At 36.5% G+C, this 19,397-nt stretch overlaps 1 protein-coding gene across 1 annotated transcript in view; it reads right to left on the bottom strand.

Moving 5' to 3' along the window:
* The window catches only part of LOC123546272 (uncharacterized), a 34,831-nt gene that overhangs the window by 9,682 nt on the left and 5,752 nt on the right, over positions 1–19,397 (bottom strand). Inside the window, exons 2-3 of the mRNA XM_053551625.1 lie at positions 10,431–10,600; positions 5,118–5,256 (exon numbers count right to left, since the gene is read on the bottom strand). Coding sequence (XP_053407600.1) covers positions 5,118–5,256; positions 10,431–10,600 — 309 coding nt within the window. The remainder of the gene's footprint in view (positions 1–5,117; positions 5,257–10,430; positions 10,601–19,397) is intronic.

Here is a 19,397-nt window from a genome sequence, read left to right as displayed (position 1 = left end):
ACCTTGACCTTGAGCTGGCATGGTTGACTCATAATTTCTGCACATCATCTTGATGAGGTAATCATTTGACCCAGGTTTTATAAAATTCCTTCAAGGGGTTTAGGAGATATAGAGTGGACACGAAATGGAAGGTTCAAACCTTTGACCTTCAGTTGTGACCTTGACCTTGAGCTGACATGACTGACTCATAAGTTCTGCACATCATCTTGATGAGGTGATCGTTTGACCCAAGTTTGATGAAAATCCTTCAAGGGGTTTAGGAGATATAGAGCGGACACAAAATAGAAGGTTCAAACCTTTGACCCTAAGTTGTGACCTTGACCTTGAGCCGGCATGACTGACTCATGGGTTCTGCACATCGTCTTGATGAGGTGATCATTTGACCCAAGTTTTATAAAATTCCTTTAAGGGGTTTAAGAGATATAGAGCGGACACAAAATGGAAGGCTCAAACCTTTGACCTTGAGTTGTGACCTTGACCTTGAGCCAGCATGGCTGACTCATGGGTTCTGCACATTGTCTTGATGAGGTGATCATTTGACCCAAGTTTTATAAAATTCCTTCAAGGGGTTTAGGAGATATAGAGCGGACACAAAATGGCAGGCTCAAACCTTTGACCTTGAGTTGTGACCTTGACCTTGAACCGACAAGGCTGACTCATGGGTTCTGCACATCGTCTTGATGAGGTGATCATTTGACCCAAGTTTCATGAAAATCCTTCAAGGGGTTTAGGAGATATGGACCGGACACGAATTTGTTACGGACGGAAGGACGGACGGAAGGACGGACGGACGCAGACCATTCCTATAATCCCTCCGCCACGGCGGGGGATTAACAAACCTTTACGAACTTTGTGTATTTTTCACTAAGTCAAAGAGCATATCTCTGACTAAAATCCACTACTGAGTAAAATCCACTAAAAATGAATCTAGATCAACTTGCAAGAAACTTCTTTCCTGAGTTGTTCATATGGGTTAAACTTGACAGTATTTTAAATGTGTTATGACAGTCAGATAATCTTGGGCCTGTACCTGGATTCTGCACTAGTACCAATAAGTAACTTAATAAGCACTGTCCGTAAGACAGGACGCTCGACTTTTCTCAGTGCTTGACTCTGAATTAGAGCTTTGCCAGTAAAAAAATCCAAGTTAAAAAAGGGACATAACTCTGTCAAAATTCAAATCAGGGGGGGAATTGTGTTTCCTGGTGTAGACTTTGATAGTAAATAAGGCCTAAAAAAAAATTCTTTGTTTCCGGTAACATGCTAAAAAAAATAAGGGTAGGTAGGTCGGAATTTCTTTTTTTTTTTTTTTTTTTTTTTTATTATGGGAGACTTTTCGGAAATTATTTTTGTGTCAAAAAATGATTACAAATAAGGGGGTTATGCCTTTAGTTGATTTCTAACATCACAGGCCATGTTTAAAGCATAAAAAGTGCAGTTTTGCCACTTTTTGTTAAAAAGTTGAAAAAATATTCTCCAAGGCCATAAAAACATTTAGGGTCGGGCCAAAAATTTAGGGTAGGTCGGGATACCGGAAACAAACAATTTTTTTTTTTTAAGCCTAAGCATTTTGAGTTTCAAGTCAAAAGCATTAACAGTAACAAAGATATTTGACTTTATCAAAAATTATACCAAAAATTCTATGTTAAAAAGGGGCATAATTCTGTCAAAATTCAAATCAAGAGTTATGAGGATTGTTTCTCCCGGTGTAGACTTTGATGGTAAATAAGTACTTTAAGTTTCAAGTCAAAAGCTTTGATAGTAACAGAGATATTTGACTTTATCAAAAACTTTAACCCAAAATTCTAAGTTAAAAAGGGGCATAATTCTGTCAAAATTCAAATCAGAGTTATGGGAATTGTGTCTCCTTTTGAAGACTTTGATAGTAAATAACTATTTGAGTTTCAAATCAAAAGCTTTAATAGTAACAGAGATATTAACAGAGATATTTGACTTTATCAAAAATTAAAAAAAATTCTAATTTAAAAAGGGGCACAATTCTATCAAAATTAAAATCAGAGTTATGGGGATTGTTTTGCCTTGTGTAGACTTTGATGGTAAATAAGTACTTTAAATTTCAAGTCAATAGCTGTGATAGTAACAGATATTTCACTTTATCAAAAACTTTAACCAACAAGAGGACCATGATGGTCCTGAATCGCTCACCTCTTCCCACATGACCCAGTTTTGAGTATGACCTCGTTTTTTCTATTATTTGACATAGTGACCTAGTTTTTGAGCTCATGTGACCCAGTTTTGAACTTGACCTAGATATTATCAAGACAAAAATTCTGACCAATTTTCATGAAGATCCATTGAAAAATATGGTCTCTAGAGAGGTCACAAGGTTTTTCTATTATTGACCTATTGACCTAGTTTTCGAAGGTATGTGACCCTGTTTTGAACTTTACCTAGATATCATCAAGGTGAACATTCTCAAGGTTTTTCTATTTTTATACCTACTGGCCTAGTTTTTGACCGCATGTGGCCCAGTTTCGAAACTGACCTAGATATCATCAAGGTGAACATTCAGATCAATTTTCATGAAGATCCATTGAAAAATATGGCCTCTAGAGGTCAAAAGATTTTAATAATTTTAGACCTACTGACCTAGTTTTTGACCGCAGTTGACCCAGTTTCAAACTTGACCTAGATATCATCAAGATGAACATTCAAACCAACTTTCATACAGATCCCATGAAAAGTATGGCCTCTAGAGAGGTCACAAGGTTTTTTATTATTTGACCTACTGGCCTAGTTTTTTATGGCAGATGACCCAGTTTCAAACTTGACCTAGATATCATCAAGGTGAACATTCTGACCAATTTTTATGGAGATCCATTCACAAGTATGGCCTCTAGAGAGGTCACAAGGTTTTTTTATTTTTAGACCTACTGACCTAGTTTTTGACCGCACATGACCCTGTTTCGAACTTGACCTAGATATCATACAGATCCGATGAAAAATATGGCCTTTAGAGAGGTCACAAGGTTTTTCTATTATTTGACCTACTGACCTAGTTTTTGAAGGCAAGTGACCCACTTTCGAACTTGACCTAGATATCATCAAGATGAACATTCAGACCAACTTTCATACAGATCCCATGAAAAATATGGCCTCTAGAGAGGTCACAAGGTTTTTCTATTATTTGACCTACTGACCTAGTTTTTGATGGCATGTGACCCACTTTCGTTTATGACCTAGATATCATCAAGGTGAACATTCTGACCAATTTTCATGAAGATCTCATGAAATATATGGCCTCTAGAGAGGTCACAAGGTTTTTCTATTTTTAGACCTACTGACCTAGTTTTTGACCGCACGTGACCCAGTTTCGAACTTGACCTAGATATCATCAAGAAGAAAAAAAAAGCCCAACTTTTATACAGATCTCATGAAAAATATGGCCTCTAGAGAGGTCACAAGGTTTTTTATTATTTGACCTACTGACCTAGTTTTTTACAGCACATGACCCAGTTTCAAACTTGACCTAGATATCATCAAGGTGAACATTCTGACCAATTTTTATGGAGATCCATTCACAAGTATGGCCTCTAGAGAGGTCACAAGGTTTTTCTATTTTTATACCTACTGACCTAGTTTTTGACCGCACATGACCCTGTTTCAAACTTGACCTAGGTATCATCAAGATGAACATTCAGACCAATTTTCATACAAATCCAATGAAAAATATGGCCTTTAGAGAGGTCACAAGGTTTGTCTATTATCTGACCTACTGACCTAGTTTTTGAAGGCACGTGACCCACTTTCGAACTTGACCTAGATATCATCAAGATGAACATTCAGACCAACTTTCATACAGATCCCATGAAAAATATGGCCTCTAGAGAGGTCACAAGGTTTTTCTATTATTTGAACTACTGACCTAGTTTTTGATGGCACGTGACCCACTTTCGAATATGACCTAGATATCATCAAGGTTAACATTCTGACCAATTTTCATGAAGATCTCATGAAATATATATGGCCTCTAGAGAGGTCACAAGGTTTTTCTATTTTTAGACCTACTGACCTAGTTTTTGACCGAATGGGACCCAGTTTTGAACTTGACCTAGATATCATCAAGATGAACATTCAGACCAACTTTTATACAGATCCCATGAAAAATATGGCCTTTAGACAGGTCACAAGGTTTTTCTATTATTTGACCTACTGACCTAGTTTTTGATGGCACGTGACCCAGTTTCGAACTTGATCTATATATCATCAAGGTGAACATTCTGACCAATTTTTATGAAGATCTTTGAAATATATGGCCCATAGAGAGGTCACAAGGTTTTTCTATTTTTAGACCTACTGACCTAGTTTTTGATGGCACGTGACCCACTTTCGAATTTGACCTAGATATCATCAAGTTGAACATTCTGACAAATTTTCATGAAGATCTTGTGAAATATTTGGCCTCTAGAGAGGTCACAAGGTTTTTCTATTTTTAGACCTACTGACCTGTTTTTGATGGCACGTGACCCAGTTTCGAACTTGACCTAGATATCATCAAGATGAACATTCTGATCAACTTTCATAAAGATCCCATGAAAAATGTGACCTCTAGAGTGGTCACAAGCAAAAGTTTACGGACGCACGCACGCACGCACGGACGACGGACACCGCGCGATCACAAAAGCTCACCTTGTCACTTTGTGACAGGTGAGCTAAAAATTCTAAGTTAAAAAGGGGCATAATTCTCTCAAAATTCATATCAGAGTTATCGAGATTGTTTCTCCTGGTGTAGACTTTGATAGTTAATAACTATTTTAAGTTTTAAGTCAATAGCTGATAGTAACAGAAATATCTGACTTTATCAAAAATTTTAACCAACAGCGACGTCGACGCCGACACCGGAGCGAGTGCAATAACTCTACCTTTTCCTTGAAAAGATGGGCTAAAAATTGCAGGAGAAGAACAATTAACGCACTATCTTCTTTCAATTAGTCACAGGAAACAGAAACTGTGTCCAGGAATGTTTTGCTCTGTGCTAAGCTAACCTGTCTATCTTCAACTCATCAAAAAGGAGAAATGGTAATACAACACTACAGTACAATATGTAAGCTTGTCACAGTATAAAGGACGACATGCATATACAGTATAAAACATACCTATAACTGAAAGAACCTGGTCATTGCAGTTTGTCTGGACAAGGTCAAGAGTCCGCAGGTCAGTTAGCTGTGTGGTCAAATCTGCAAGAGCACGTGCACTGATGTTGCTTAAACCATGCAGACTCAATGACATCAATTTCTGAAACATATAAAAACTATTATTTTTTGTACTATTCAAAGCATAATAGTTCTTAATTGTTTCAATGTACACTGCGGAAAATGGTTCCGTATACGGGAGTGTACACATTCCGTATACTCCTAATATACGGGCGTATACGGAAAAATTTTTCCCGTATATGGAACATTCCATATACGGGAATCCCGTATTCTTTAATTGGACATTCATGTTTTCTTACATGGATCCGTTCATTCATACTTGGCATAAATACGTTTGAACAGTTTATGTCAGTATTCAAAGTTAGGGATTGTCAAGGTCCAAAAGTATGTTTAAGGCATAGGTTTTGATCATACTTTCAGGAAAGATACCTTTTATATGATATTCGTATATTAGACATATATGGGACCGTATACTCCCGTATATGCACATATTTTTCGCAGTGGTAGTTATCAAAGTTGTGTCAGCAATTTGCAAATTAAAAGTAAAATGTTTGTATTTCATTGACTATATATCAAAGTCCATAATTATTATAAACAAGAGCTGTCACTAATGGTGACAAATGCCCCCCCAGCACCTTGACCTTTGACCTGGTGACCCCGAAGTCAGTAGGGTTGGTGTACTCATAAAGTACTATCAGCATGTAAAGTTTGAAGGTCCTGGGTGAAGTGGTTCGCGAGTCAAGTGCCTTCATGCAAAAAGTTAACGTTGGCCCCTGTGACCTTGACCTTTGACCTGGCGACCCCTAAGTCAGTAGGGGTGATGTACTCAATAAGTACTATCAGCATGTGAAGTTTGAAGGTCCTGCGTGCAGTGGTTCGCAAGTAAAGTGCCTTCATGCAAAAAGTTAACGTTGGCCCCTGTGACCTTGACCTTTGACCTGGTGACCCCAAAGTCAGTAGGGGTGATGTACTCAATAAGTACTATCAGCAGGTGAAGTTTGAAAGTCCTGGGTGCAGTGGTTCGCGAGTAAAGTGCCTTCATGCAAAAAGTTAACATTGGCCCCTGTGACCTTGACCTTTGATCTGGTGACACCAAAGTCAGTAGGGCTCGTGTACTCAGTAAGTACTATCAGCATGTGAAGTTTGAAGGTTCCAGGTGCAGTGGTTCGCGAGTAAAGTGCCTTCATGCAAAAAGTTAACATTGGCCCCTGTGACCTTGACCTGGTGACCCCAAAGTCGGTAGGGGTCTTGTACTCAATAAGAACTATCAGCATGTGAAGATTGAAGGTCCCGAACGAACAGATGGACAGCTGAAAACTAATATGCCTCCCTTTGGGGGCATAAAAACAAGAGGACCATGATGGTCCTGAATCGCTCACCTCTTCCCACATGACCCAGTTTTGAGTATGACGTTGTTTTTTCTATTATTTGACATAGTGACCTAGTTTTTGAGCTCATGTGACCCAGTTTTGAACTTGACCTAGATATTATCAAGATAAAAATTCTGACCAATTTTCATGAAGATCCATTGAAAAATATGGTCTCTAGAGAGGTCACAAGGTTTTTCTATTATTTGACCTATTGACGTAGTTTTCGAAGGTACGTGACCCTGTTCTGAACTTTATCTAGGTATCATCAAGATGAAAATTCAGATCAATTTTCATGAAGATCCATTGAAAAATATGGCCTCTAGAGAGGTCAAAAGATTTTAATAATTTTAGACCTACTGACCTAGTTTTTGATCGCAGTTGACCCAGTTTCAAACTTGGCCTAGATATCATCAAGATGAACATTCAGACCAACTTTCATACAGATCCCATGAAAAGTATGGCCTCCAGAGAGGTAACAAGTTTTTTTTTATTATTTGACCTACTGACCTAGTTTTGTAAGGCACGTGACCCAGTTTCAAACTTGACGTAGATATCATCAAGGTGAACATTCTGACCAATTTTTATGGAGATCCATTCAAAAGTATGGCCTCTAGAGAGGTCACAATGTTTTTCTATATTTAGACCTACTGACCTGGTTTTTGATCGCATATGACCCTGTTTCGAAACTGACCTAGATATCATCAAGATGAACATTCAGACCAATTTTCATACAGATCCCATGAAAAATATGGCCTTTAGAGAGGTCACAAGGTTTTTCTATTATTTGACCTACTGACCTAGTTTTTGGTGGCTCATGACCCACTTTCGAACTTGACCTAGAGATCATCAAGATGAACATTCAGACCAACTTTCATACAGATACCATGAAAATTATGGCCTCTAGAGAGGTCACAAGGTTTTTCTATTATTTGACCTACTGACCTAGTTTTTGATGGCACGTGATCCACTTTCAAACTTGACCTAGATATCATCAAGGTGAACATTCTGACCAATTTTCATGAAGATCTCATGAAATATATGGCCTCTAGAGAGGTCAAAAGGTTTTTCTATTTTTAGACCTACTGACCTAGTTTTTGACCGCACGTGACCCAGTTTCGAACTTGACCTAGATATCATCAAGATGAACATTCAGACCAACTTTCATACAGATCCCATGAAAAATATGGCCTTTAGAGAGGTCACAAGGTTTTTCTATTATTTGACCTACTGACCTAGTTTTAGGTGGCACGTGACCCAGTTTCAAACTTGGCCTAGATATCATCAAGGTGAACATTCTGACCAATTTTCATGAAGATCTCATGAAATATATGGCCTCTAGAGAGGTCACAAGGTTTTTCTATTTTTAGACCTACTGACCTAGTTTTTGAAGGCACGTGACCCAGTTTCAAACTTCACCTAGATATCATCAAGATGAACATTCTGACCAATTTTCATGAAGATCTTGTGAAATATATGGCCTCTAGAGAGGTCACAAGGTTTTTCTATTTTTAGACCTACTGACCTAGTTTTTGAAGGCACGTGACCCAGTTTCGAACTTGACCTAGATATCATCAAGATGAACATTCTGACCAACTTTCATAAAGATCCCATGAAAAATGTGTCCTCTAGAGTGGTCACAAGCAAAAGTTTACGAACGGACAGACGCACGCACGCACGGACGGACGGACGACGGACGACGGACACCGCGCGATCACAAAAGCTCACCTTGTCACTTTGTGACAGGTGAGCTAAAAATCGAACTGTCAAATTAATTCCCCACCCCCCCAGATCACGTGATCAAATCAAGCGTCTTTATTATGCCTACGCTTAAGAAGATCTATTATAATTTATATTTATAATGCAGTTTAGTTTTCTTCACATACTGTTGTTGATATAAAATGTGTAGATCTATTTAATCATATCTGGATTGAAAATATAATTGCAAAATGCAATATGAAAGTTATGTTTGGTAAATACTTTGGTACTTGTTTTTTGTGTGTTGTCAGTTTGGTCATAAGCTCGACAAGAAAACTGAAAGACGGTTTGTTAAATCCGGGGGCATTGCCCCCAAAAACAGTTTCCCAAAAATTAAGACAATGTAGTCAAAAATAGAATTATGTAATCAAAAATTAAATCAAATGAATACTTAATCACTACATTACAATCCATAAACCAAACAGTCACTGAATTTCAATTAACATATAAAACAATGGAATATGTATGGAATAATTATAAGAAGTACCGGTATGCAACATATCATGACATTATCACATATTTAAGAGTAATAACTTGTTATAAAATATGTAACAAAATATGTACATGAAAATGCAAATTTCATATTTGAACTTTTTCCAAAATAGCAAAATGAGCATTTTGTATTTACCTTAAAACTGCAATTTAACAGTTACTACAAGTTATATGGAAAAGTTACATACCTGTACAAAAGCACAACAATAATATAGAGAAAATTTATCATATATAAGTATTCCAGCAGTCCAATACATGTATAATGAGATAGCTGTGGCTGCTCCAGGGGTTGTCCTTGCTTTTATACAGTAGTAGAGGTGGAGTCAAAAACAAACAATTAAGTTTAACAAGTTATCACTATGTTTGAAAATTGTATTTAGCTCAACTGCCACATTATCAAAGTTGATTAGTAACTGTGACATTTTCTTTTAACAACAACATAAAACATGTTCAGGAAGCCAAGCCATTATAACCGTAGGATTATAGGGTGCCACAGGCATCTGAGTCTAATTAATCCAAGCTGCTAAAATACATTAGTAGACAGTGTTATTATGAGAACTTAAGACCTTTTTTAGCCTGATTAATGTTTCAATGTTTGAAAAATAGAATTAAAAAAAAAAATTACCGTATTTTCCCGAATTAAGGTCCCCCCTCTAATTAACGCCCCCACCCATTTTAGAGGGAAAAAAAGTCAACAAGAACGGGAAAAAAATCACCTACCTCATTTTTATAAGTCCATGTAATACCATAAGTAATTTACAGTACTAAAGTCCAATGTATTAAAAATTAAACACACTTTTAAACAGTCTAAGTACGGTAAGTCCAAAACATTTGTACTAAGTACGGTACGTATCCAATCATCAAATAGAAAATTAAACGGTAAATACAAGCAGCGTGTCAAACCATTGACATTGTGTATTGCGCTATTAGCTACCCGCATGTACTAACGAAAATGTTATCGGAGTACACAGCTGTTTGGGTCATGACGTAATGTGTAGTGTCGCGAGCGTGTCAAAATACACGAGGTATCGATACCGTATTTAAATGCATAAAAGACACACTGCATTAAATTGGATGCCAAATAATTACGTTTTGGGGGGATTAAACAACACAGAAACACTTTACAGCTAGTTTGAACGATGTTTTTAAGTTTTGTATAAATTTTCATTTTTTATTTTTTTACCTCAAATAAACGCCCCCTCTTTGGAAAATGTAACGGGGGCGTTAATACAGGAAAATACGGTATCATGCTTAATAATTCGACTATGGTATGAAAAATAAAATAACTGTTATTTACTACAAAACTGAAAGAAGAAATGAATACAAGTATTCATATACAATGAATTATTTCAGTGGCAGGGGTCAAATTTAGCAACATTTTCTACTAGCTAAAAGTAGCTAAGTGCCCTTTTTGTTCACTAGCTAAAATGAAAAGATACCATCTAATGTTAAACAATGATAATTAATTACTTTATTAATATTTTAATTACTGGCCAAAACCTACTGATTAATCTCTGTTAGTAGCCAGTCACAAAACAAGAGCTGTCAGTGGACAGCGTGCTTGACTGCTTGACGTAGCTACCTGCGAGTAACTATTACCTTAAAATTACGAAATAATTTATGAAGCCAACAAACTTACCGGGCACCTGTTTGTTATAGTTTTTACAACTATATCATTGTTAGCTGCCATCCCAGCTGAGGAGAGATCTAGTTGTGTCAAATTTTGTTGGATTAGAACCATAAAATGTTGTCGCTTTAGACATTTCTCCTGGACCAAGGCATCAAGGAGGGACTGTATCATCTCTGAGGCTAAATACAGAGAAAAAAGTTATGGTGAATGCCATTTTATACTAATTTGGGAATACCTACAAAATCTCTGTCCCCCTGCTTGATTTGACCAAGTCGGACAGAATCCCCTCGTTTTGTTTTTTTCAACTGCATTTTCAAATCTTCACTTCATTCTATTTAAAATGTGATAACAATCATTTTAAACAAGAGCTGTCGGAGGACTGCAACACTCGACTATTCAACAGCCTTGTCAATTGAAAGAATACAAAAGTTGAAAAAGGGGCATAATTTTGTAAAATGCAAAGTAGAGGTATTGAACCTCTGTACTGCATGTCATATCAAGACAGTGAACAAGTGTGTTAAGTTAAAAATTGGGTAGACATTTGTTCATAAAAAGTTAACATTAAGATCTGTCAAAAGTAACATGGAAATTGCCTCTAGTTTGAAATGCTTTACTATTATCTCTTAGATAAAAGCAACTTTAATGTAAAACAGCTGTATCATTCTCCTTTCACCATTTATAACAAATTAATGTCTAACAGTAAAGAACTTATTTTATAAATTATATCTCCCTTACTGGTTGCTTGAAAATACATATTTTTGGTTTACATCTTAACCATTGCCTAGCTTGGCCAGTTGGTTTTACCTTTGCTGGCTGTGTAGAGCATTGTCAGACTGCATGGATGTGGAGGCTGATTGTGATCTACACTGGTTGCGGGTGTGGAGCCAACAGCGTCCAGCATGGTGCAATCTGATGGGCGTTTGCATTGATCTCTATTCAGCCAGTACCTTTTTTTGGTAAATACCCCTTAGAATATGGTGCAGTCTGATGGTTATTTGTATTGATGTCTATTCAGCCAGTACCTTTTTTGGTAAATACCCCTTGGAATATGGTGCAGTCTGATGGTTATTTGCATTGATCTCTATTCAGCCAGTACTTTTTTGGTAAATGCCCCTTAGAATATGGTGCAGTCTGATGGTTATTTGCATTGATCTCTATTCAGCTAGTACCTTTTTAGGTAAATACCCCTTAGAATATGGTGCAGTCAGATGGTTATTTGCATTGATCTCTATTCAGCCAGTACCTTTTTTTATAGAGATAGTACCTAAGTTTTTTAAATCATAGGTTTGAAGTTAAAAAGCTTTGAAATGAAGACAAATGTCCATATATTTCTCAAAAACAGAAATATAGACAATATTTTAACCAGAAGTGTGGAGTTATGAGCATTTAATATTTTCATGTTATCGAAAATTTTGTGATAAAGGAAATGTAACTCTTCTTGAACATGGAGAGCATAAACATCAAAGGGAAATAATATAGTCAATATTTTCTAATTGGGTGCATTTGATTTAACATTCAACTTTGATCTGGATTGCTAAATAATGATCCATGATACTGTGTGCAAAAAAATTTAGAACATCTGGAACAGTCTATTAACAGCAAAAATATGCTTTAGCAGAATCTAAATAGTTAAGCTCTAACTGGGACTCGAACCCAGGACCTCTCACACCTAAGGCAGACACTCTACCACTTCCCTATAACAGCAGTAGCTAATAGCCATGCAGTTTAATTGCTGGATTACATTGCGTGAACTGGAACAATAATCGGTGAACTCAGGATTATCGGCGTATTCGATTTGTTTCCTAACGGCAATTTTTGTGTAAAGAAAAAATATAATCTAATGCTGCCAGAGTCATAATCGGTCAAATCTGCCCAAATTTCTCTGACGTGTTGTTCAGAGTATGAACTTACTAACTGGTAGTACCAGTGAAATATTACTTGCACTGAATCTTTTATATTTGCCCTTTTTGCAGCTATCGAACGGCAAAGACGGTGAGTTTTGTCCAAATATAAGTAATTATTTTACCAGTTTTGAGAGGATTTCAATTGATGGGAAATTACAGTTACAAACTAAATACCTTTCTGCAACACATGGAGTCATTAGCATTCACTGTCAATCAGTATTATGACTAAGATCAATTGTCATTCATTCATTTCAAAGTTTCATAGACAGAGTCCGTTGTTTACATTTTTATCATAACCGGTGCACTTGTAAAAATCACTTTAGTTTGAAAAATCAAAGTATGCGAAGAGCTATGGTACGGTCTCTATTTTTTGGTAAATACCCCTTAGAATATGGTGCAGTCTGATGGGTGTTTGCATTGATCTCTATTCAGCCAGTACCTTTTTTGGTTAATCACCCATTAGAATACTTATTAATATGGTACTCCGCCCAAGATTGGAGAATGATGTCCATATAGAAATTTAGCTGTCTTTATATAAAAAAAATTTAATAAGAGGTAGTATGTAAGGTTATGATATTTTAAGTAGTTCCATAACAAACATTGTTAATGTAGTCTTTTCAAAAGCCATAGAGCTTGTATGTTATTATATTTATGTGATTTGTGGAATAAAATATATGCCCATAAAAAAAAAAGTATGTTAAGTTACAATCCTTTCCAATTTGTGGATACTGAGATACCAGCTTACATACAAAAACTTAACCAAAAACTGCTAAGTCGAAAAAGGGGCATAATTTTGCAAAAAAGCAAAATAGAATTATGGAACCTGTGCAGTGCAGGTCAGTTTATCACAGTGAATAAGTGTGTGAAGTTTCAATTCATCCCCACAAGTGGTTACTGAGATACCAGCTTACATACAAAACCTTAACCAAAAATTTCTAAGTCAAAAAAGGGGCATAACAGGGTTTTTTCTTGCTGTTTTGGGAACATAGCCTATACCCCCAAAATTGGGAATTTTGACGCATAAATGTTCCAGATTGGGAAATATTTAGTCCCATAGAATAAAGTAAGGATGTGTTTAAGCACTTTCTCATACACTTGTTTCACATTGTACAACCTCTTGAACATACTGTCATTACAAAATTGTCCATAATTTGGTCAATGTTTGTGCAATTTTGATGATTTTTTTTTTTCAGAATGTAGATTGGGAATTTTTGCACTCATTTTGGGAAAAAAACATACTATTTGGCATTGGGAATATAGCCCAATAATGGCTATAAAAATGGCCGAAAAGAAAACCTGCATAGTTTTGTAAAAAAGCAAAATAGAGTTATGCAACATGTGCAATGTAAGTCAGTTTATCGCAGTGAATAAGTGTGTGAAGTTTCAATCCATTCCCACAAGTGGTTACTGTGATACCAGCTTACATACAAAACCTTAACCAAATCGGGACGCGAACATGGACGCAGACGCCGACGCCGACGCATGGGCAGGTCCAATAGCTCTACTATTCTATGAATAGTCGAGCTAAAAATGTAGTATTTTTTTTTAGTTCTAATATTTCTCTTTCATTTTAATATTTTAAAAGCAGTGATTTGTTTGCCTTGTTCAAATTGAACAGGAGGTGGGGATTTTTCCTTTGTTCAATAATCTGTGATGAAAGCTCCAAACTTTGTTGACTTTGTAATGGGGCTCGAACCAACTACATAAGGACTGAGTAGCTGAGTACCTTAACTCTTACCATGCTAAATTTCTATAATGGACTGACCCATCTTCCCATTTTGTTAGTACTATTCATCATTTGAAGGGGTGTTTACTGAAAAATTACTGACTGAATAACAGAGTAGACCATGATCAGACTGCATGGATGTGCAGGCTGATCTTGGTCTACATTAGTCGCAAAGGCTTAATCAGTGTCCAGCATGGTGCAGGTTAATAAGTGAACCACACTACTCTTTAGCAAGAAGTTTTATATATAATATATATTTAAGTTTTCACTTATGGGACATAATTAAGTAGTAAAAATTATATTGCTTTAAAAATCTTCAGGTTAAGTATACCTTAGAATTTATATCTATGAATGCAGCTTAAGTTACCATTTTAATCAGACAACAGTTACTGTCAAAGCCCGGAATCCAATATAGAGAATCCTGAATGGAAAATACCAAAAACAACTAACTTTTGTGTGTTTTCTTATTTTTTTGGTTGCAAAGTAGCCTTTCTATACATGTACTTGTGAAGTAGCCAATTATCAGTCTCTGTTATACATTTTTGTGGGAAAAAAAGGTCCAGACCTGCTATTTTTGAAGAGATTTACTGTAAAATAAATCGTACTTTCAATTGGCTGGTTTTGTCAACAGCAATCTGTTTTTGGCTAAAATTCCACATAATTATATATAAAAAATTAACAATTTTATGTTCTGTTTTAATTCCCAGTGTTGATTATGAGCAGCAGTAGGACTGGCTCCTACGTGTATCCATCCAGTTTATTGTCCCAAACTTGTACCAGTATAAGGAACCATCATTTTTATGGTGTATTTCTTTCATATATTAGCAAGCCTAAAGTATGGCTCTTTTGCACCATGTTGGTTCACTTGAACCGGGATGGTACAATTGACCCATAACATGACATGCACACACAGGCCTACTGAGCCATAAATCACAGATGCATGGGTTTCTACTTTTGGAAGATGACTGAAAATCGTGTGAAAACTCTCATCACAGTAAGGACATTGTCTAAAGTTTATAAACATGTATCTAGCAATAATTAATCACACATTTCTATTATAAGATGAAAGTAATATTATTGGACTTGTATATATGTGTATTTGACATCAGGGATTTTTTCCCCTATTTGTGTGTATGTAAGCTTATTTATAGTTGCCATAGTAACCTATACAGGCGACTCCTCCAGAAGACTGTTACTAATGTCAGTAGGAGGATTATGAGTGCAAGATACAGAAGATGCTCCAATTCCAGCAGCTTCCCTTGTTCTTTAGCATGCCAGGTGTAAAGCATCCATACAAGGGACTCTTTTAAGTAATTTTTAGTTGGAGGAGCAGGGGCTCAAACTCATAACCCCTGATTTCAAACAGTGTTACTACTGGACCACTGCATTATTATTATACCAGATTTATATAGCACCCTTTTGATGATAAACACGTTCAAAGGCGCTTTACATATAGCAAACGCAGCCACACAGGGCACAAAATTCATCCTCTACCAGTACGGCATAGAGCGATCTGACCAGGGGGACAGAGTGAGATAAAGCCCCCAGAACAGACAGAGATACAGTACTGTCTGGCTAGATTAACCTAGCTATTTGCGAATAGACAGTTTGGTTATTTAACGTAAGTTTGAATCAAATCCATTCAAACTGAGATATAGTGAAAGTGCATCAAACTTTAACCTGAAATTCTAAGAAGAGGGAAAAAGAGGAATAATTCATGAAATACTGGTGCAAGAGTTATGGCCCTTGTGTCATATAATGTGAGTGATGATGCTGAACAAATATTTCAAGTTTGAATCCAATCAATTTAGTAATAACTGAGATAGAGTGAAAGTGCATCAAAACTTTAACCAGAAATTCTAAGTAAAAAGGGGGATAATTCATTAAATACTCATACCAGAGTTATGGACCTTGTGTCATATGATGTGGGAGATGATGTGGAACAACTACTTTCAGTTTGAATCAAATCCATTTAGTAATACCTGAGATAAAGTGAAAGTGCACCAAACCTTTAACCTGAAATTCTAAGTAAAAAGGGAGGATAATTCATGAAATACTGGTGCAAGAGTTATGGCCCTTGTGTTATATGATGTGAGTGATGATGTTGAACAACATTAAGTCTAAATCAAATCCATTAAGTAATAACAGACTGAGATAAAGTGAAAGTGCACCAAAACTAGCCTGAAATTCTAAATAACAAGAGGGCCAAGATGGCCCTAGGTCGCTCACCTGAGAAACACACCATAACATAACATATGATACAATGTAAACATGTTTGACCTAGTGATTTCATGGAAAAAAATATCCCAATCAATTGTCATTAAAATTGGAGCAAAAATCTTGAGTATAAGTAAGTATTTCCTTTGATTTGACCTAGTGACCTAGTTTTTGACCCCAGATGACCCATATTCAAACTTGACCTAGATTTTATCAAGGCTATCATTCTGACCATAGTCTTTTTGTTATGATTAAATAGCCAGTAATTACCGGCAATTAACGTGTCACCTCGTGTCAATTATGTTGTTCACAGTTTTATCTCGGTTAACGATAATACTCGATCCTTAATTAGTATCATAATTTCTGTGATTTATTAATATTTTTTCATCAAAATACTTTAAATTTATATGAAATTAATGTTGTTTAATAAAAAAATAAACCATTCGATCTTTTACGGAACGTAACGGTAATCTTAGATTTTAGCGGTGACAGTTAGCGCGGAGAGTAGTTTCCCTTTACCAAAATGGCGAACATCGATAACAAAACTTGTTTTGAAGTTGGAAAATGGTCTATACCTGTGTATAATGAGCACCCACGATTCCGTGATGGTCCCGGTGGTAAAAAACTGCGCATTTTACATGGGTATCTGCGCAAAGGAGGCTTCAGTGCAAAGGAGTTTCGTCACCGATTTTGCGGGTCCAGTGGGACGCAGAGGCACTAAAAAATGCGAGTTCAAAGCAGTAAAAGCGTGTCAGGGACGCAGAAAACCTGCGTCCGGGAAAACCCTGAAGACCAATTGAAAAAATACAGCCTCTATCGCATACACAAGGTTTTTCTTTGATTTGACCTAGTGACCTACTTTTTGACCCAAGATGACCCATATTCAAATTTGACCTAGATTTCATCAAGGCAACCATTCTGACTTAATTTCAGGAAGATCAACGGACAAATATAGCCTCTATCGCATACACAAAGTTTTTCTTTGATTTGACCTAGTGACCTAATTTTTGTTCCTAGATGACCCATATTCAAACTTGACCTAGATTCCATCAATGCAATCATTCAGACCAAATTCCATGAAGATCAATTGAAAAATACAGCCTCTATCGCATACACAAGGTTTTTCTTTGATTTGACCTAGTGACCTACTTTTTGACCCAAGATGACCCATTTTCAAATTCAGCCTAGATTTCATTAAGGTTATCATTTGGATTTAATTTCAGGAAAATCAACTGAAAAATACAGCCTCTATCGCATATACAAGCTTTTCCTTTGATTTGACCTAGTGACCTAGTTTTTGACCCCAGATAACACATATTATAAACTGACCTAGTTTTTATCAAGGCAATCATTCTGACCAAAATTCATGAAGATCAATTGAAAAATACAACCTCCATTGCATACACAAGGTTTTTTTTTTTTATTTGACCTAGTGACCTAGTTTTTGATCCAAGATGACCCATATTCAAACTTGACCTAGATTTCATCAAGGTCATCATTCTGACCAAAATTCATGAAGATTAATTGAAAAATACAGCCTCTATCGCATACACAAGGTTTTTCTTTGATTTGACCTAGTGACCTAGTTTTTGATCCAAGATGACCCATTTTCGAACTCGGCCTAGATTTCATCAAGGTAATCATTCTGATCAAAATTCATGAAGATTAATTGAAAAATACAGCCTCTTTTGCATACACAAAGTTTTTCTTTGATTTGACCTAGTGACCTAGTTTTTGTCCCCAGATGACCCATTTTCAAACTAGGCCTAGATTTCATCAAGGTAATCATTCTGACCAAATTTCATGAAGATCAGTTGAAAAATACAGCCTCTATCGCATACACAAGCTAAATGTTGACAGACAGATGCCGGACATCAAGCAATCAGAACTAGAGCTATCACTAAAGGTGATGAATGTACCCCCCGCAAGCACTGACACAGTACATTGCAATTTGACGCACACAAGATTGCATAATTATGTGGACTGTATGTATATAGACTGTATGTATACAGTTTAGTAACAAAAAACAAAGTCCTATAACTATGCAGAATATTTATCTAAAAGAACGTAACATGCACCATGCACAACTAGGGTTGGTACTGATCAGTTGTGTGAAGTTTCATTAAATTGTGTGCAAGGGTTCGAAAGATTAGGCGCGCACAAGACTGCATATGCAGACTGTATGTACATAGTATGTTAACAAGAAACAAAGTCCCATAACTCTGCAATTTTTGTCGTTGAAAGAACCTAAACCCATGCACAACTACTGTTGTTACTGATCACTTGTGTGAAGTTTCATTAAATTGTGTCAAGGGGATGAGGAGAGATGGTGCGCACAAGATTGTGTCTATGCATACATAGTTTAGTGACAAAAAACAAAGTGCCGTAACTCTGCAAATATTTTTTCTGAAAGAACCTAACATGCCCCATGCACAACTACTGTTGTTACTGATCACTTGTGTGAAGTTTCATTAAATTGTGTCAATTGGATGAGGAGAGATGGTGCGCACAAGATTGTGTCTATGTATATAGTATAGTAACAAAAAACAAAGTCCCATAACTCTGCAATTTTTTTTCTGAAAGAACCTAACATGCCCCACGCACAACTACTGTTGTTACTGATCACTTATGTGAAGTTTCATTAAATTGTGTCAAGTGGATAAGGAGAGATGGTGCGCACAAGATTGTGTCTATGTATATAGTATAGTAACAAAAAACAAAGTCCCATAACTCTGCAAGTTTTTTTTCTGAAAGAACCTAACATGCCCCATGCACAACTACTGTTGTTACTGATCACTTGTGTGAAGTTTCATTAAATTGTGTCAAGGGGATGAGGAGATATGATGCGCACAAGATTACCCCCCCTTACAACTTTGTTGTCGGGGGGTACAAAAACTCACCTGAGCATTGCTCAGGTGAGCTAAAAAGGGGGGATAATTCATAAAGTATTGGTGCCAGAGTTATGGCCCTTGTGCCATATGATGTGGGTGATGATGAGGAACAACTATTTTAAGTTTGAAGTAAATCCATCAAGTAATAACAAAGATAAAGAGAAAGTGCATCAAAACTTTAACCAGTGTGGATGCGGAAGGATGCCGACACTGACGCCGGGTCAAGTAGGATAGCTCT

The sequence above is a fragment of the Mercenaria mercenaria genome, chromosome 9, assembly GCF_021730395.1.
Source record: "Mercenaria mercenaria strain notata chromosome 9, MADL_Memer_1, whole genome shotgun sequence".
In the NCBI taxonomy this organism is placed as follows: domain Eukaryota; kingdom Metazoa; phylum Mollusca; class Bivalvia; order Venerida; family Veneridae; genus Mercenaria; species Mercenaria mercenaria.
This window is presented reverse-complemented; position numbering and strand designations above follow the sequence as displayed.